General features: G+C 28.3%; 1 protein-coding gene across 4 annotated transcripts; it reads right to left on the reverse strand.

Moving 5' to 3' along the window:
- Positions 1 to 14,450: 14,450 nt before the first annotated feature.
- Positions 14,451 to 19,640, reverse strand: Uvrag (UV-resistance associated gene). Of its 4 annotated transcripts, none has more exons than XM_011068769.2 (10): positions 19,440 to 19,640; positions 18,714 to 18,903; positions 18,397 to 18,601; positions 17,662 to 18,249; positions 17,413 to 17,585; positions 17,120 to 17,346; positions 16,879 to 17,049; positions 15,839 to 16,792; positions 15,693 to 15,762; positions 14,451 to 15,623 (listed from the first exon to the last, which is right to left on the reverse strand). In XM_011068769.2, the coding sequence occupies exons 2-10, from the start codon at positions 18,816 to 18,818 to the stop codon at positions 15,429 to 15,431; spliced, it is 2,688 nt and encodes an 895-aa protein (XP_011067071.2). In that variant the 5' UTR covers positions 18,819 to 18,903; positions 19,440 to 19,640; the 3' UTR covers positions 14,451 to 15,428. The 4 variants fall into 4 exon arrangements, with proteins under 4 accessions (XP_011067071.2, XP_011067069.2, XP_011067068.2 ...); XM_011068767.2 differs by having other exon boundaries at positions 18,714 to 19,196; XM_011068766.2 differs by having other exon boundaries at positions 18,714 to 19,208.
- Between the last annotated feature and the right edge of the window lie 2,327 nt (positions 19,641 to 21,967).

Genomic DNA, 21,967 nt, shown 5'->3' on the forward strand with positions numbered 1-21,967 from the left:
TGGTATTGTGCTGGTCTCAGATTATGGCGAGAGGTTAAGAGAGAAAACTGCATAGGTAAATTTGTCACGTTGATGCTACTGACACCAACGAGATATTAACAGAGAGAAACTTGAGAGTGGATATTCCGACCTTTTTCGTATACCAAACCTCGTAGGGTAATATCCACATTTTGTGGTTCTTTTCCATGCTATTACGTGAGTTAGACAAGGATGAATAATCAAAATTGAATGATAACACTGACGAGATACTATTAAAGACCCTCGCTTATGAAAATTCGCGTACCTATTAAAATTTAAGTGATTAAAAGTAATAAACTAGTAATACCGTACTAATTTTATAATTTATTAGTTTTGTATACATGTACATATATATTTAAAACTATTAATACTCAATTTTTATTTAAAACTGTGATTTTAATGATCATCTAAGTTTGATTATCAATAGAGATGATAACTGCAGAGGAAAAATTGTAACTTTACGCAATATATAAGATATTATATCATTAAAAGTATGCACATTTATTTACACAGCTTTTAATAAAAAGCTTAATATAATTTAAAAATCACGAATTTAATAACGTACCATCGAAATATTTATGTTAATAATCATATATTTTTATTAATTATCAGTAACATTGTTCTTCAATTATTCCCGGGCCCCCCGGACCCCATTGATAGTAAACGAAAATGCCCAGAACGAAATTGCCCAGAGCCGAGAGAGTCTTTAATAATATCTCATCGGTGCTGATAGCCTACTCAGCTCTTCCACAAAAAAATTTTTTTAGCTAAACGGAATGAATGCAAAAATTTTTTTTGCAGATTTTGAAAGCGCATAAATAGCGCATTATTATGTATAATTTATTTATTCATTAAGATTTGGTTAAATAGGGAGACCAGCTAAGCAGAAAAACCTTTTTGAACCCATTTGAACCTATTTGCCGCTTTTGATCCTTCTTGAAATTTTAATAACTTTTTAATTAAATGTGTGCAAATGAAAAAATCTAATTGTTTCGAAATGTGCAAGCAACAACAATGTCCAAATAGAATATTAAGATAACGTCAAAACGACATTAAAATAAATTGGAAATAATTGAAAAATTACTTTTAATGATCATTTTGGCATCATTTTGATATCATAATGACTTGTTTTGCTTGGGACTTTACACGGATATAGAGGCCCATCACCCACCGAATAATTTCACCGGCGGTTCTCTTTTCTTTATAAATATACTTAGGGTCACTTTACGGTTCGCTGATTAATAATTGGTGAATCATAAAATGACCCTTACCTTTACAAAAAAGACGGACTACTATAAATTATAGTGGCCTTTTTTTACGGATATTATATATATTTCATTATATAATTGCTTATATATTTTTACAACAATTATGATTACACATTTTGCTTATATATATATAAGATATCTCGTATACAAAATGAATGGATACCATAACGCAAAATTCGCATATAATTCGAGAAAATCCGAATTCTGGTTCTGCAATGAAAAAATCTTTATATTTTTATTTAATAAATTTTTTAATAATCCAATTAATGGGTATTTGAACGAAAATTTTAATTTCGCATATCCTACTATGGAAATAAAAATTATTGAATTTTAAGAAACTCGAAGTTAAATATTAAAATAAGTTAATTTAGCGAATTTTGTCTTATAATACGTGTCTGCGTAAAAATGAAATTACGAAGTATGTTTCTTTAGACAGATTTTCAACTCGCTTTTACCAAACATAATTACTAGTATTATGTTTGGTAAAAACGAGTTGAAAATCTGTCTAAATCTAGTATATATCAAATATAATTATTTTTATATAATTATTAGCAATTATAGACACTTTGAATACACTTCAAACTTTTCCAATCAAATATTGTTAATTTAAAATTTAATTTGCAAAAACGAGCTAAAGGCTCTTCATCACCTATTTTATCGGCGATTTTCTTTTCTTTGTAAGTATACTTGTCCGTAAAAAAACAAGCTACCAATAAATTTAGTAGTCCGTTTTTGCAAATAAATATTATAAAGAACATATAAGAGACAAATAATTGTTTATAAGTGTAGATGTCACATTAATAGAATAAATTTAATTAAAACTTTAGACATTATATGTTTCAGCTTTTTATTAAGCCATCTTCAGATAATCCTTAACATTTTGCAATTTCTTGAATATATCCATTTCAACTATTGATGAAAAAATGAATATACTCAAGAAATTGCAAAATGTTAAGGATTATCTGAAAATGGCTTAATAAAAAGCCGAAACATATAATGTCTAAAATTTTAATTAAATTTATTCTATTAATGTGACATCTATACTTATAAATAATTATTTGTCTCTTATATGTTCTTTATAATATTTATTTAAATTTTATTAAATTTAAAAGTTAATCTCTTTATTATAATTTATTGTATTTTATTAATCACATTGCATTAACTTTTTTAATATTATCTTTATTGTAATCTGTTATACATTTCAATAATACAATAATAATAATTATTTATAATACAATATACAATTATAAATCTGTTCAAAATATAATAAAAAAAATGATATTATTAGGAGCATTTAACAAATTTTAGTAATGTGGGATTATACGAAAATGTCGAAAATACATATAATAACACAAATTTTTCTAGACTAATATTTAATAAAATATTAATAAACGCGGAATGAAAATAATTATATCGTATTTATTATTATGAGATTATAAAACTTAAACATTAATATGGCGATAAAAAGTCGTTAATATATTTACGATAGCATTTTCTTTGCGTTCAAAATAACTATCCCAATAATAATTTGATCATATCAAAATCTCCTTTGCCTTATGGGGGTACGCGGGTTAGTATCCAATAATATAAAATAACAAAAAACAATCTTCATAGTGGAGAGCGAACTCAATGTATTCCTAATCCATGTCAAATTCACAAGATCCATTTGCAAAGAAAAGTTAAGCATCCGTCAAATACCAGTAATCTTGTTACAGGAGGGTGTGCATCCCGAATCTTTTAGACTAATTACTATATAGTAATAATTTGGGTAGCATGTCAATTACCATTATCATTTTTATAACATTTTTAATATAATATTAAAATTCGTGAGAAAATATGCCACATCACTAAAAATCATCTCTTATTAAAAATAAACGGATAGAATAATTTCTTTATGGAATAGTGGTTACGAAGGAATATATTTAATAATAATAAAATACATGCGTTACTGTAATTTTTTATATGTATGGATACAAACTTTTCTCGGGTACCAACTGTTCGAGATAAGCCAAACCCGATAATAACAGGACTTAAAGAATTATACTTTTATACTAAGAGAGAAAAATTTATTATATAAAATTTAACAATTTTTATTTTTCCGTATTTTTCAAAAATTTTAATTATTAATATCCTGTTAATATGAAGGTACCCATTCGACTTATCTCGAATTTTTTGTACTCATACATTTTTAATTAAATTCATGTAATCACAATAACATTATTAAAAAAATATGAAGTATTATTTTCAAAATTTGTTAAATATAATCTCATAATATCTGCATGTATTTTATCATAGAAAAATATACATATATAAATATATCATAGAAAAATATACATATATAAATATACATATACATATATATATACATATAAATTAATAATTAATAATATTCTGCAATGGCGGGATGTCCAATACCTAAAAATGACTGTAAAAATAACAGTTAGAAAATGAAATATATACATTCGTAACCATATTTTTGTTACAGCAATTATCAAAAAATAAGCAAATTTTGTGTATAAAACTTAAATTTATTTACTTAATAATTTAAATTTAAACAAATAATCATTATATATTAATATTAATCATATAATACTAAATTCCTATTGTTAAATTAAGATATAAGTAATATTATTAACATTATTATTACTAGTGAAAAAACATTTAATAAAACAAAGAAAGCAACGAAAATTATATGCTAAAATATACCACTAAATTAATTTCGCTAGTTGACTTTAAAATGGCAATTGTCATTCACTCATTGACAAAATTATTACTTCCAGTAACTGCAGAAAATTCGAGATTTATTCTGATTCTGTACAACAATCCCCGAAGAGACACCAAACTAAACTTCGTGAATGGATTTCACGAAAAGCGACGAGAAATAACTCTCCACGATGAAAATAATTTTGATTTTTCATCAGTCAACAAATCACTAGCATCTATCTGATGCGAGAGACAGCAATAAGGCTTTGCATATAATAAATTGATCACTAAAATATACTTGCAATTCTGTAATGTTACCATGTAAATGTCAAAAACTAAACAAGAAGTTAATATTTAACCATTGCTTCAGTCAAAGTTCCAATCTTTATGATTTATTTAATAAATTTATATATACTAATAAATGCGAAGCAAAATTGACATTTATTTAATTGACATTATTAATAAATTGATATTTATTAATTATTCTAAATATTAATTTTTTAATTAGAAATTACTTAAAATTATTAATGACTTTTTGTTATTTAAAATAAAATCTAAATTTAAAAAGAAAGTTTCGAAATTAAATATTTATCAAATTTATTAGGTCAATAAATGATTTTTGTTATTATATGTAATCGTCGATTTCGTATAATTTACATCAATTACGCAACAATTTACAATTTGGTTTACTACGATAAGATAAATGCTATTTACATTGAATATTTAATTATGGATATATGTATTTCAATAAATATATAATTTATTAATAATCGTTAGGCAAGTTACAAAAGTAAGTATGATAGCATTTATCTGGACATAGTTTACATAAACTTTATATTACATACGTACTTAATACATTATTACATTTATTTACATACTTTTATTTACAATAAAATTAATTATAATATTAACGCGTTACATAATTTGGACGGATACAAAATTTTACAAAAAGTTTAATTTCAGGGTAGCTGAAAAATCAGTAAAATTTGAAATTAATTTATTTTCATATTTGATAATTGGAACGGGATGTTAATAAGGAAGACCGGGGTCAAAAATAATAGGAGTAAGCTATAACATTTATATAAAAAAATGTTATAAACAAAATACAAAAGCATAAGGAAGGGATAGAAGTTTATTTATTACAAACTTCTATCTCTTCCTTACACTTGCATAGTCCTACACGTTTTTTTATATAAGTGTTACAATTTTTTGTTACCGTGTTACTTTTAACCCCAGTCTAATTAAATAAAACTTAAAATCAATTTAAAGTTTTATTCAATATTTAATTCCTCCTTTCCAATTATCAAGTATGTATACATGTAATGTGTTTATTCCTACCTGTTCATATACTTATCGTCCTACCTATACATTCCCTACCTATCCATCTTATTGTCCTACCTACCCGCATTTTTATTTTTTTGTGGCTATTCGGGTATATCTATCTTTATCCGTATTCCTACCTATATTACCTACTTCATAAGTATGTAATAACACCGCGAAAATATATATGTAATACGTTACTGTATTCATCAAAGAAAGTAGCTTTTCAATTGTAAAAAATTCTTTAATACAATTGGTTTTGGTTTTTTTATGGATTTAAATGTATAAACCAATATATCATATTGAAGAATTTTACAACAGTTGCAAAGTTGCTTTCTCTACTGAATGCAGCTAACGCTTATCTTTTATCGCATGCTGATAAATTCAGCGGGACAACCTAATCGCGATCATAATAATAATAAATAAGTAATAGACAGTAATTATTAAAACAGGCTTTCAATCTTTAAAATACAAAAAAAAAATTAACAAATAACAGGACTAATGAGAGCCAACAGAGATAATCAAACGTAAGTTTTGTAGATTAAAAAAAATCTACAAAACATGATTATATATATATATATATATATATATATATATATATATATATATATATAATCCGCGCTGACTCTCATTAGTTCTGTTGTTTATTGGTTATTTTTGTATTTTAAATAAGCAACATTTCAAAAAAATATAAGAACTCGCAATTTGCGAGCAAGTTACCCTCCCGAATATTCAGTTTATACACTAAGAAAAAAAACTTATTCAATTAACTACACACATGTAGTTATTTGCAAATTTGGTTAATTCAACAAATTTTATTTAATTGAATTTAACCGTAGTTTGCTTAATATTGAACAGTTCATTAAGCAGGCTACAGTTAAATTCGATTAAATAAAATTTGATAAAATAATCAAATCTGCAAACAACTAAATGTGTTTAGTTCGTTAAACAAATTTTTTTCTCAGTGTAAATGTTTCTTTTAAAAACTTAAATTGGTGTTACACACCAACCTACTTCATATACTCTTAAATACTCTTCTTTCTTCAGGCCAGATTGAACTCACCTTTTGTTGTTCCTGGCCAACATTCTGGCTTCATATGCCAGAAATCGACAACAAGGAGAAATACTCCTTTTTGCTGCCGAGTGCTGCCAACTAACATCGTCGGCAACAAGCGTAAGATTTTACGCTTTTGTACGATGCGCGAAACACGAACGCGTCGCGAAGAGGCCATAATATTAATAAAATTGACTTATAGATATTAATATAAATAATTATCAATAATAATAATAATAATAATGATAATAGTAATAATAATAATTCTATTAATATTACGAATAAATGTTGTGTTTATTCTCTATTCGCGTTTATTCGAAAAATATAAATATTAAAAATAAATCTAAATAAAAAAAATCTTCAAGTCATCAACGTTTTGATTTCAAAAGTTTCGAATATCATAAAACTTATTAAATTTTTTAATATAAACATTACAATATAAAGAGCAAAACTTTAATTTAAAAATAAATTGAAAATGATTAAATCGATTATTATCCGATAAAATTCAAGGCCCATGTACGTATTTTTAACGATTCGAACGATTCGTTGCTGAATCTCATCTCAAAGCATGCGGAGATAAGGAATTCAGATGAATGATGTAAGATTCAAAAGGAATAATTTTCCCTTGTATCAATAAATATATCTCTTTGTATTTTGTAAATTATTAGAATCATTTTTGTATAATTTATTATTTTAATATTAAGTATTTTAAGTTATGCAAAACTCTGAACGCGATTTTAAAATAATTATGAGATAAAATTCTTCTATTTCTTGGTAAAATGTATATTATGGATCTTACATCATGTTACTACTTTAACTGGTATAAAGTCCAGTTACTACATATGGGTAAATCATAAAAGATCAGGCTAAAGTTAGTGCACTGAGATAAACAATAATAATTAGTAACCATAAAATGTTTTTTAAAAAAAAGCGAGATCAATAAATTAATTATATGCGTTACATAAAAATTTTCATTGTTATTTCATCAGTAACATGCATATATATACAAATAAATGTAAAATAGTAATAAAAGGAATTTTTTAAAAAACAGTACACATTATACATATATGTGTATGTAGATACTGCTTTTCTGCACCAACTTATATAAAACTTAATCCTGAATGAATATATGGGAATAGGAAAATAGATAGGAAAATTAATAAAATAATATTTGTTTGTTACACTTGTAACAAACGCTTTTCCATGTTATAACATTTATAGATAACAATTTCATTCTATTATTTTATATAAACTTTATATTTTTTTATTTTATGTATTTCATATATTTTAAAAACGAATATTTTATTCTTTTTTATTTTTATTTCCAAGTATGTCAAGATGTATTCCCAAGAAAGAGTATTTTATATATAATTATATAAAATTATATAAAAATATGTATAATTTTATATAATTGTATATAAATGGACATTAGTCTCATCTGAATTTTTATTACTTTTCATTTTATTTTATATAAATAAACATATTTTATATATAATTGTATATAATTGTATATATTTATATATAATTATATATAAAATATGTCCATTTATATACAAATATATAAAATTATATATAATTTTATATAATTTTATATAATTATATATAAAATATTTTTTCCCGAGTAATTTAATTATTGTATAAAACATGACATCGAAACAATCTATTTTTTATTATATTTTTGAGCTTGAATTACTTAGTATCAAACCGAGCTTGAGTTACTTCGTATCAAAGCGTTTAAGTTAACATATAAATTTACAATTAATAAATAATATTTATATATTAAAATAAATTAATAATATTTATATATTAAAATAAAATTTGAGTTAAATGAAATAATCTTCTTGAGATAAATAGTTTTACTTTATTTTTATAATTAAATTAACGAGATGTTGTGTAAGAGCAGTATATAGGCGACATATAGGAATAATTACACTGAAAGAAAAGAATGGTAGCTGCAGTAAATTAAATGGTAAAATATAGCACAGCATTCTTAATCGGCAGCAGCCAATTTTTGATTGCATTAACCAATCAAATTCTATACTGACATTGCGGATAGGCACAACCAAAAATTGATTGCAGCAACCAAAAATTGGCTGTTGTAGCCAATTAAAAATGCTGTGCCATATTTTACCATCTAATTTGCTGCAGCAGCCAATCTTTTCTTTCAGTTTAGAAATAACTCAAACTCGGTGTATGTAACGTGACATTATAAAAACAGTGCATGTACAATATATTCAAATAAATTCATAATAAGAAGGTATCCAGGATTAAGTTTATCCTAATCTGTTCTAACTTATCCATTTTAAGACAACGGATGTATGGTATGTTATACATATATTTATCCGTATATTTTCGTTAAATTAATGCATATATGCATTTATAGATATATAATACATTAATAAAATTATCACACATCCGTTACCTCAATAAAAATATTAATTCGTCACTCACCGACCCGACGCGCAACAGCGGAGTTAAGTCTGCAACGTCGCTACGATGATTCTGTAACATAAAAATATAAAATATAAATTATAAAGAATACAAGCTATAAAGAACACAAACAATATTTAAAAAAAAACGCAAAGTTCTCTTAAAATAATCATATAATTTTCAAAATGTATAATTTTTATAAGCATCGAATTTTTTAATTCATCATTAAGTTAGATGTTTATAAAATATAATAATTATATGTTTTTTAAAACAAAAATTCTTTTTTCTTAAAAATTCGTATATATGAAATTTCAAAATAATTTCAAAATAATCCTTTTTCTAATATAATCTAATTATCATTTTTAAATCATTGTAAAATAAAATGACTCCAGAATAAATAGAAGAAAGATATTGATTTTACATAAAAAATGATATTTACCGCAAGGTTGCTCCGCCGGTGCCCGATGCCTCTCCTAGATCTCTTCCTCCTCTCAGAATCGGGTTGACATCCTCTCGCACAGGACACTCGCGTAAAACACTCGCGAAAAGTACACTATAAACGCGCGCGGACTATTCATTTATAAAGTCTTTCGCGCGACACTGCGGCACTCCACGTTTACAAAACCCATGACAGGATTGCTATTTCGATCGGTGGAATTAACACCGCACGCCGACAAGTACTTGCAAAACACACGGTAAACGCCAAACAAGGGTTAAGTCCCACACGAAAGAAGACGAAATCGATCGTATCGAGTCCGTCACCTCTGGTTTACGCCTACATCACATTTAACATTGACTCAATCATACGCCCTAACTGCTAGTTCTAGTGGGACACAAGTGGTGCTGTACCACGAGCGATGCCAAGAGACTGGTAGACGTGACAAGCTCCTCTAATAAGAGTAAAGTTGGTACCATCGCCGATTGTCTAACAATCTAGACAATTCAAGAAATGGATTCCAACCCCTCGTCACGAGCTAGCCTTTTACAAGACTACTAGAGCTAGGCTCTGACTAAGTCATATTAAACGCGAGAATCATTTAGATGCTGATAGATAAACGCAGAGAAATGAGCGCCCTGACCAGAGTTATACAACTCCTTTTTGAGCGACTCACCAGGGCGGAATTCTGTAACTCGTTATGCAATCGTTATGTGCTCATAACAACTGCATAATCCGGGTTACAGAATACAGGCCCAGAGACGAATCCAAGCCAATCGATTGTTTCTTACCGCTAAGGGCCGAACCATTTGTCGGCAGACAGAGCGTGTTCCTCAATCAGCCGACAGCAACACGTAGTTGCTAACCGCGCGAACACAACACCATGACGAAGTGTGTGACATTACGCGGCCGGCATCACCTCGTGCCCGGGCACTTGGCGTGAGAGCATTGCAGTGACCGTGACCACTTAAGCAACGTCCCAATGAGAGTTCCGCTTTCCTGTCGAAACATCGAAGATGTAATTTCATCGTCGAACTAGAATGCCATTCGAATGGGTTTTGTTAAAAGTCCATTAGTCCGATAACTTTGACGGCACTCCCGAATCAAACGCGCGACGCGACGAACCGGCTGCGGTTCGTTCACTTTCAATTACATCGGCGGACGAGGGTACGTTAGCTTCCCCGTTGGATTTTTACACGAAAAGAATGATTTCACTCAATATCTAAAAATTTATCTATATATCATTCGGATAAATCCGAAAATTTTTAGAAACTTGAGAAAAATCGTTCTTTTCGTGTAAATATCCTCTGGGTACTGAGCCCCCTCACCACGTCAAGGTGTACCCGTGAGAGGGATAATATCATCTGAAAAATGTAATATACAGCTATTATTTATATTTCTACGCAATTATCGGTTGAATTTTAGAAATGAATATCAAACACACTCAATTTGTCACCATTGCGAAATAAATTCAGAGTTTATTAAAAGGGCTGACTCTCTTATTACGATGTCTGTAAGATATAATTAGAGTCAATGGAATGGGCTAGAGATTAATAAAAAGAAGGAATATTTCTTTCACTATCGACAAACAGTTTTAAGTTACATTCAATTTTTTATCATATCACGAAAAATGTAATTCATAAAACACAAATTAATTAAATTGTTAATTACACAATTTATATTAATTGTTAAAGTAGGAATCGCATAAATCGCGTTATTTGCATGAGGGTGTTAACGTAGCTTTTTTATGATCGTGTGATATCGTTCAAAAAATAATCGAGAGTTGTACTCAAGCGAAACAAAAATGTTACATTTAATAAAAATAATTGTTGTCCGTATTTATTGCGAAATAGTAATAAATTTTATTTTTCCATCTCGATTCTTTTATGAATGTTAATTGAAATACGTGCTAGTAATCTGTGAGTATTCATAAAGTATAATGTTTCATATTACCTAGCACTTATCGCACATATTACGTTTGAAAAAGAAATGTAAAGAAGAACGCGACCTGCCTGTACGAGCTTCGGTAATGGAATGACTGCGTATGATAATTTCGCATATACGTAACGCGCCGCTCGTCCGCCCTTCCTCACCAAAACAATTCCCAAGGTTGCGCGCCGATCATCTAACTGTCGAAATATTAACATATATTACAAAATCAGTAAAATAATTTAGTCGTTACATTTTTAAGATTCTTCGATAAATGGAGAAAATAAGGCTTTATTGCACGCGATCTTTGCTTTATTTCTTGAATTCATTACGCACACAACTTATCTATAGCTTAGATATTTAAAATTGTGTTATAATAAGTGATTAGTTTATAATAACTTATTTTTACACGAAATCCGCGCAATGTACGCAATAAACATTTTTAAATACTTGAGAAAAATCGTTTTTTTCGTGTATATCCTCTGGGTACTAAGCCCTCTCACCACATCAAAGTGTACCCGTGAGAGGGATAATTTGAAAAATGTAATATATAACTATTATCTATATTTCTACGCAATTATCAGAATTTTAGAAATGAATATCAAACACACATTAATTTGTCACCATTGCGAAATAAATTCAGAGCAGATAAAAGGGCTGAATCTCTTATTACGTTGTCTGTAAAATAGATTAGAGTCAATGGAATGAGCTAGAGATTAATAAAAAAGAGAAATATTTCTTTTATTACCGATAAATAGTTTCAAAGTTACGTTCAATTTTTTTATCGTATCATGAAAGATGCACGAAAACGAAAAATGAATTAAATTATTGATTATACAAATTATATTAATTGTGAAAGTAGAAATCGCATAAATTGCGTTATTTGCATGAGAATTTATTAATTAAAAGTTGCTTTATTATGACTCGTGTGATACTGTTTGAAATATAATCGAGAGCTATATACTCAAGCGAGACAAAAATTTTTACATTAACCAAAAATAATTGTCATCCATAATTATCGCGAAATAGTAATAAATTCCATTTTACATCGCGTTTTGATTACAAATGAATGAACCATACGAAATATCTATTCCATGATATACGATTGTCATCTCGATCCTTTTAAGAGATCCAATTAATCGTGCGAGCTAGTAATCGTATATTGTGAGTATTCATAAAGTATAATATTTCGTATAATTATATCAAGCATTTTTCATGATTACGTTTTAAAAAAAAATGTAAAAAAGAGCGGCACGTAACACAGCTACCTGCCTGTACGAGCTTCGATAAGAGAATGACTACGTGATAACTGTGCGTAAACATGACGCGCCGCGCCATCCTTCTCGCCTGCGACAAAGCAAGGTCGCGCGTCGATCTAACTGACGAAATGTTAACGTATATTACAAAGTAAAATAATCTATTAATTCGTTACATTTTTAATATTCTCTATTAAAGTAGGCTTTATTGCACGGTTTTTGCTTTACTTCTTATATTGATCATTACGCGCACATTTCTTCTATATATTAGGTATTTCAAATTGTGTTACAGTAAGCGATTATTAGTTTGTTATAACTTTTTACAACACAAAATCCGTGCAATGTACGTAATATTTTTAACAAATTGTCGCATTGTAATTTTTTGTTACTTTTGAATCATTTAATTCCATCATTTATGTCTTAATTCCGCATTCTTAATCCAGGAAAAGTAATAGGTAAATTATATTTAAATTATATATCTTTAAATGTATATAAATGTTAATTATTCACATTATTCTATTTCGTCCAAATCGTTATATAATGGAAAAAAAATGTTTGCATTTATAATATATATATATAATTTATTATTAATTTTTATTTAATTGTATATAAGTTAAAAAGAACAATAAAAATTAAAATTTAATGTTCGGATCTCAAAAACACTTCACGTGAGCAATTATGTATATAAAAAACCACTTGCATTTTGTCAGCACATTAGTTGATATATGAAATATTTAAATTTATAAAATAAAGATCAAATATGTTCTTCATTGTATCACGATGTAATTACGGTATCATATTAAACGATTTACGTCGCTAAAACTAAACTGCTGACAATGAGTTCTGAGAAGATCGGAAGAATATAAGAAATTATGTCATTAATTTCGCGACAAAATACTGATAATTAGATTTTATTTTGTTCCACGTAAAGTTAAATTAACAATATACTAATATATAAGGCTTGGCCGTACATATTTTTAAAGAAAAAGATAAAAGTTATTTAGAATTTATTATGTTAAAAAACTTCTTCTGACTATTTTCTTAATTATATTTTAAATAAGTTTTCGGAACTTATTTTGTATGTACTTTTAAATAAATTGTATCAGTCAGGGTCGAGCGTATTAAAATTTTATTTAAAATACGTATTTTAAATAAAAAAAAATAAAATATTTAGTATTTATTATTTAAAAATATTGTTCTGACTTTCTTCTTACTTAATATTTTAAGTAAGAAGAATTTTAAGTAAGTTTTTGAAATCTAAAGTACGACGTTTTGTATTATTTCTCGCAAATACATTTCTAAAAAAAAAAAAAAAATGAGAAGAGCGGCACGCGGCACGGCTACCTACTTGTACGAGATTCGGTAAGGGAATGACTGCGTGGTAACTTCGCATAAACGTGACGCGCCGCATGCGTCGCACCGCCCGTCCTTCCACATCAAAAAAAACAATCACCAAGGCCGCACGCCAACCGTTTAACTTCGAAATAACGCATATTACAAAATAAATAAAATAATTTATTCATTATATTTTTAATATTCTCCGACGAATAGATTTTATTGCACGGTTTCTGCTTTATTTCTTACATTCGTTACGCACACAATTCATATATGTATATTAGATATTTTAAATTGTGTTACAAATAAGCGATTATAGTTGGTAATAACTTTTCGTTACACAAAAACCGAGCGTTCTCATCATTCGACTACCAAGGCTTTAGCAATATTTATTGCAGTAATCAATAATTTGTGAAAGAAAGTCATTTATCAAAGAAATATGTGTAGTATAAATGTTTAAAAGTCTATATAAAAAATTAAATTTTTCTTCTAAAATAAAAATAATATATACGTAATTATTCAATAAAAGATAAATAGGATACAATATAAATTAATTCTCTTGTTTTTTTCTTTTGTTTAGATAATTTTGTATTTCATATTATATCACATTGTGATAGTCCGCTTGAATTCCATGAAGAAATTGTTTTGTGAACAATTCTTTTAGGTGCTTTTATCTAATTAGAGATAAATTAATTATTCACTTCATTAAGCAATTACGTAGTTTACTTGGTCCTCGTATATAAATGTAAATTTATTTACGCATGCTGTAACATTTTCAATGATAAAAATAGAATTAACTATATTGATGCATTCGCGATTGCTTGTATTGTAAGCACGAACTAAACATTGGTCAATTACGTGAATTAAGTACAGTGAAAAAATCTATTCCTACATAATACATACATACATATATATAAACTTTATGTATTATATATTATCTCAATGAAAATGTTGTACAGAGATAATATAAATTTTTTCGGGATATATTACAATAATAGAATCGTAACTTAATAATTGTATGAATACATACATTATATTTACATCTCACTATCAAACTAACAATAAGAAGACAACTTATCCTGACTTATAACTATTGATTAACTATCCAAGTTTCACCATAAGTGTGCAGTACGAATACATAAAGTAATAACTAATAACACGTTTGTATCACATGTACAAAGATATCTTCCTAAGAACTATCAGTTTGTCGACGTTTATTATTCTTATTATATCCAATACGTACTATAACAGTTCATAATAATTGTTAGCGCAAAAGCATAAGAAAATGAAAACTATAATATAAACGTATATGGAATAATACATAGGTAAATATAACTAACGTTTTTTTGTACATAATTTAGTTTATATTGCTACAAAATACTTATTATTTTTTTATATTTTTCATATTCGCGCTGTAACACTTACAGTGATTTATTACAAATATTTCAGAAATAAATAAAAGATAATAAATATATATATCTGTAACATGTTACAATTTTAATTAAAATCAACTTTAACTAAATAATATTTAAAGTTTTTTGTCATATCATATCAACAATATATATACACACATATATATATATAATTGTGTAAAATATAAACGAAACATGTTTAAGACCTTTGGTACTTATTACTTACATGTATTATCAGGATACAACTCTTTATAATGTAGGCAGATATTAAAGACGTGGTTTCATAACTTTAAAACTAGTTTTCTTATTAGCTAATGCTTCGGTGCGCGCACATACGTTTTCTGAACTACGTCTAATGACATCTATGAATTCACTTGATGCTTGAATGTCACTTTGCATTTTTGCTTCATCATATGAACAGCAGTCTGATCTTGATGCATTTAAAATAGACTTCGTATCCACCTAGATACAAATGGACATTTTAAAATGTCACATTAAAAAAATATGGAAGTTATTATCATACAAATTTACCATTGGTTCATTTCTTACAATATCCTGAGACCATTTCTCAGCATGTTGAAGATTATCTAATTTATTCTCTCTGTAAAATAAGTCGCCATGTGTATATAAAATATTAAAAATTATATTCATTCACAAAATGTTCATTTACATAATACCTGGATTCAGGGCTACATCTTTGTCGTAATGTATTTTTCTTTGTATATTCTTCTGTATAGCTACAAATGGAATATGTTTTTTGTTTCTGTTTCGATTCTTCGTAAGTACACACAGCATCCAAAGATGAGCACGATTTAACAAAACATTCTCTATTGTGGATGGCAGTTTCTGTAAGCAGGTCTTGTCCATGACCACTGCTATTTTGTTCGCTGACGATTATATTATTCTTGTCATAACTTTGTGAAATATCATTTCTAGAATTACGCCTTTTATTATATTCGTCATTTTTCAGCGTACTATCTATCACGTCTTTGACGTTTTTTAAATTATCATCAATCGAAAACACATTGTCATCGATTTTTTCTTTCCTAATAACATGGTTATCATTTAAACTCTCATCTACATCATTTTGACTACTAAGAGCCATTTCACAGCTGCTTATAGAATTAGAGCTTCTATCTCGGGCACTCACGGAACTTTCCAAGCTATCTGCGACATTCCTTGCTTTACAAACAGATGTAGGTATCATAATCTCAATGTTACTCTCTACAACAACCTTATCGCTAATTTCGACAAAATTTTCTTTATGTTTAAGAGTAATGTTATCAATATTGTTCAGAATGGCACTATTCAATGTCTCATTACTACTAATACTCAACCTATCTTTAGCCAGAACAAAGGTTTTATTGTCAATGGCACTCTCTTCCGATTTACAAATTCGCTTCGACTGATTACCTAGTGCAGGTGATTGTACAGGTTTGTCTAAGCCTTGATCCAAAGAAGATCCAAGAGATGACTTTATATTTTTTAATTGACTCATTGATCGAGAAGAACGATGGCATTTCTCGAAAATTATTTTTTGCAATGGTGGCGTGAGAGGTGGATTTTGTTTACCATTACCACTTTCAGTGTCCAAAGACGAGGTAGAAAATGTTCGTTTTGAATCGTCCAAACTATGAAATAATTCGAGTAACGATAAAAATAAATATAATATATGTATATTATTAACAATGAAATTAATGAATGTGCATATACGTACTGTATCTGATTGGGTTTAACGTTGATTAGCGTAGCGAGATTCGGCAATGTTGCTCTTAAATCGGTAGTCGGAAGGCCGCAATACCATCGTAGCTGTGCTATATTTTTATTCAATAGATATACAGCATAATGGAATTGTAATTTATCCTTACTTCGAGCAAACAATGGAAATCTAAAAATATGTTGGCGATAACATATGCATGGATACATTGCCAATAAAGACAATTACAAATAACCCTTACTGTCTATCATTGTCAGGCAAATTTTCTGTTATATGATCTATAACTTTACTGCGCGAGCCATAATGTACAATAGGATATCTGGTCGGTACATTCAAAAAATTTGCAATCATTTGCGTTGTATGTGCAACAAAACCTAATGCCACAGCCACTTGTGTATCATTCGATAATTCCAATTCTTCGCTGTCTGGTAAATAAACATCATTTATTCTAAACTTTCCAATGCCGTCCTACAAAATTGAGAAAAATGTTAGCCAATCAAAACAATTATGCAAATATATATATATTAGCTGTACCTGTTTAATAGGATATATTAAACACAATTCTGAGATTAATTGTCGTCGCCTCTGTGCAAGTTGACTGCTCAATTGCAAGTATGTTTCTCTTGTATCTATATGATTTTGCCGCCAATCATTTAGTTTTTCTATGTCTTTATTCAGCTCTCTATATCTTTCCATTAAATCAGAACCTAGAAAACAAGATAGCTTTATATTTAGAGTATTCATGCAATATATATTCAATATATATTGAACATATATACTAACCAAGATCTTGATTTTCTTCTGTCATATTAGTATGTAATTGATTTAGTACACGAATTTCTCCCATTTTTCGCGATCTTTCTTGTTCTAGCAATTTTGTTCTAAATTTAGCCATTTCTAGCTCTTTACGTATTCTCATAATTTCCAACTTCTTTTCCCTGTTGACTCTCCGTGGTTGCAACAGTCTGTTCAAAGTTGTCTGTGGATATTTGGGAGTATGAAAATCATTACCAGAGGCAATGCGTATTCTGAGCGCTTGCACTGATTCTGTTTGTTGCTTTAATGCTTGCATTTTGCTTCTTAAACTGCTAAGCTTATTTACGGTATAACTATTCTTTACTTCAGAAACATTTATAGTCATATAAAGGTAGCGCTTCAAATCTAGAGCTGCTATGAAGCAGTATGCAGGAGTAAAGTATCCACCATGAAAATGGAATATCAAAGAATTTTCCTTTAAAATAGTTTCTAGATTAGGTGGTAACTTAGGACCAATATATGTCAATCCTGTGAATGATATTCCCCATGTGAAGAGGGTTACATCAACTGTATTGTCGCATGGCATTGAGCGCTTCCATACCCTCAGGATGATCTCTGTTTAAAAGATAGAATCATTTCTCTAATAAAAATATATTCAAAACAAGTCAATGTCACTTAATGAAGAATGCACTTAATGAACCAACACATATGCTAATCCTAAGAAATGCAGCATTTATAGTACTAACAGACAGTAACGCTCACCACTAGCTGTTGAATAACCTGTGGCATACAGAGTTGGTACTTCCAGGCTCGACCATCTTGGGTTAGAATTGTCGATTGCTTCACTGGTATACAATGGAGATGACATGCTTGATCTATGTAATGTATAATAAAACCAACATATCTCTCCATTTATATTAGCTTTAAGATTATGGCCTATTATTTGTATTAAACCTCTGAGCCGTAACTGAAAATTTTTAACAATATATAATTTAAACAATAATGTTAAAACAATATATAACAGTGCTTTTGTTCAGGCAATATATTTTTCTTGGTATCAACTTTAACTTATATCTTACTTGTTGGGTTGCGAGAGATAGCCAGGTTTTGTACCGCGGAGCAATTCGCGGTTGAAGGGTTAAATCTAAATCTTTAACAAGATTTCGTGATTCGGAAAGCTCCATTGTGCAACTTCATAGTACCGCAATAGTATCATTCGGTGGAAGAAATAGTTATGTCGTTGTGAGAATAGTACGTATAATCGAACGGCTTAATGAAAACAAATAACGAATTATAACTTTACGCACAAGAATAGGCTATACCAAATTCTCATAATTTTAGAGCAATCGAATAAATTTATATCTAGCAATTGATAAGCGTATTAACCACAAAAGCTAATCATTAGTCTCACGTCACAATTCAAGTCATCTGAACACACGTATGCACATTGCTGCATCCAAGAGCAGGCGTGATAAGTGATAACATCATAACATTGGACCATGGTGGAACTGGTGGAAGGGATAACGTAGTAGGTGCAGAGTGCAGGTCATAAGCGTCTTTCTCTATAACGAATTCTATTGGACGCACTAGTACATATTAAAGCCGTTGTACGCTGATTTAATTTGTGTAAAAGTATAATACAACACAAATATTTTGAATTATAAAATATAAATTTTACTTAACAGCACATTAAAATGTACCGAAAATTTTATGATTTAATTCGTTTTTATATTTATATTAAACACAAATTTGAGTGTGTACATTAATTTGTGTATAATGTTGTGTGTAATGATTTTAATATTCACCAGTGCGCATTGAGTGCATCTAATTGAATATCGAATTTCTCTATAATCTCTATCTTCTCTCTCTTCTTTCTTGATCATTTAAAACACAGTTGATTAATCTCAAGACAAAAATGTTTGACTCTGCAAATACTGAAATAGTTGTCTTTGTTGTACCAGAGAGAAACCTGAGAGAGGACATGATCGCCTAAAATCTGTAACTACAAAATGCTGCCGCGCACTACCGTCCTCTGAAGAAGTGGATGTTAACTACGCAACAATATGTCCTCTCTCAGGTTTCTCTCTGCCGTCGATATAATGTCATTAAGTCCATTTTCTAATGCTGTATATATTATAAAAAACCTAATGTCGTTTTCATTTTATACACAAGTAAGCGTAATGATTATTATCATATTATATTTAATACCTAACAATAAAATAAAACTCAGTGGAGTATTGCTATTTTAATATTTTGATTTAAAATTTTATTATAGAACTTTAAGTAATAAGTATATTTCTATACTTGCGCGGTATTTAAATGATACACAATTTATTATTTTATAAGTTCGATTTTTCTTTCATATAATTTTTTCGATAGCCTTCATTTATTTATTCTAATTGATTTTTAATTTTTGGAAAAAATATAATTTCTAGTCCGTACTCAAAACACTCTTTTATGTTTGAAATTCTATAATATACATAACATGACCTATGTACTAAACATATGTTAACATCGAAAAGCGCTTGCCGAATGGATATCTTCTCTATCTTTATAAAACGCATGGCACCAAATTCCGAAAAAGAAATTTTTTTGCGCATTTATATACCATATTCGGAAGTTAGCGCGATCCAATAAGCATCCGCAGCGAGGCATTGCATTCATAATAAATAAGCAATAATATAATTAAAACAGGCTCTTTCAGTTTTAAAATACAAAAAAAATTAACAAATAACTGGACTAATGAAAGTCAGCGCGAATAATTAAGCGCATTTTGTAGATTTTTTTAATCTATCAAAATTGTGCTTGATTATCCGCGCTGTTTCTCATTAGCAATGTTGTTTGTTGGTTTTCTTTTATATTTTAAATAACTCTCAAAAAATATAAGAACTCGCAATTTGCGAGCAAATTATCCTCCCGAATATTCAATTAACCTTTTATAAACTTAGATTGATATCACACAACAACCTACCTCTCAATGAGCAGAATGTCTAAAATCGATGCAAATAAGATAACTTCAAGATATCTTTAAGAATTCTTTAAGAAACATCTTTAAGATATTTTATAAAGAATTCTGAAAGATGTATTAAAGTTGTCTTATGTGTCGATTTTAGACATTTTGTTCATTGGGCTTAGCATTTTTCAAACTCGCTTGCAATAAATAACATGTTGAAATTCAAATAAAATAATTATTTCCTTATATCGAAAAAATTGCCACTCACCAATCTGATGCGCAATAGTGGAGTTATGTCTGCAACGTCGCTACGATGATTCTGTAACAAATGAATTAAAATCCAAATTAAAACAGAGTAAAGAAATAATCATTACATTAAAAAATAACTACTATATAAACGCATGCAGTTTGCTGAAAAATAATTATGCAATTTTAATAAAAATATAATTTTTGTAAGCATCAAATTTTGTACCCATTATTTAATTAGATGTAAAACAATTATATATTCTCTAAAATAATTATATATTTTTTTGAAAATAATTAGAGGAAAGTCACAGATACCGACATATCACTTTGTCCTTAGACAATATTTCTTAAACAAAAGGTAAAAATAAAACTTTAAAAACATAAGTACAAACTAAAAAGTGTCTTCCATCAGATAGTATAAGCAGTTTTTAAAATATTGTTTGCAATTTAGCAATAATCAATTTTTTCATAAGGTAAGCAAAAATAAGCGTCTGACAAAATGGGCTCTAAAACTGACACAGTAGGCAATAGTATTATGTATTCCTATTTTTTTCTTTTACAGGAATTATCTGTACAGAGTATCTACAAGTGAATGTATACAAGATATTAAGAAATATATAGAATCTCTTCATTATATTCATTAAAACATTTTTATTGAAGTATATGTATATTTACTTTATTATGTTCTGCAAGATGCTAAGCGATAGTTTTTCAAGAGTAATTCTATATATGAACGATTGTCTTCAGCTCCAATAAAGCTATTTGACATTATGAAGCAACATTATAAAGATTAAGTTAGCTCGTGATCTATTTTATAGACAGATGTGGTGGTTTACACTGTATCCTAATTTTATATTTAAAATCATATTACGAAAAAACTAAGAGAAAAAATAATATAAATAAAACTGATTTAGGAAACTACAAACATTTAGAATAATGTAATATTATCAATAATGTAGTCACAGTTATTTTTTTTAAACTACACAATTTACAAAAGAAAATCGTAAGAATTTTATTTTCATCATAGAATTCGTTTTTAGTTGATTTGTTAGAAATAAGCCACAAGTATACAAATTATGAATTTGTACTTCTTTAGTTAGCTAAACAGATCACGATTGTATTAGTATTGTATTA

This window comes from Acromyrmex echinatior, chromosome 4 (assembly GCF_024713525.1).
Source record: "Acromyrmex echinatior isolate Ae372 chromosome 4, ASM2471352v2, whole genome shotgun sequence".
NCBI lineage: Eukaryota > Metazoa > Arthropoda > Insecta > Hymenoptera > Formicidae > Acromyrmex > Acromyrmex echinatior.

Coding starts and splice junctions, on each gene's coding strand:
- Uvrag (XM_011068769.2), bottom strand. CDS start 18,818: ATGGAGCTTTCCGAATCACGAAATCTTGTTAAAGATTTAGATTTAACC. Junction 18,602..18,713: donor TATCTCTCGCAACCCAACAA/GTAAGATATAAG, acceptor AAAAATTTTCAG/TTACGGCTCAGAGGTTTAAT. Junction 16,793..16,878: donor GTTAAACCCAATCAGATACA/GTACGTATATGC, acceptor ATTATTTCATAG/TTTGGACGATTCAAAACGAA.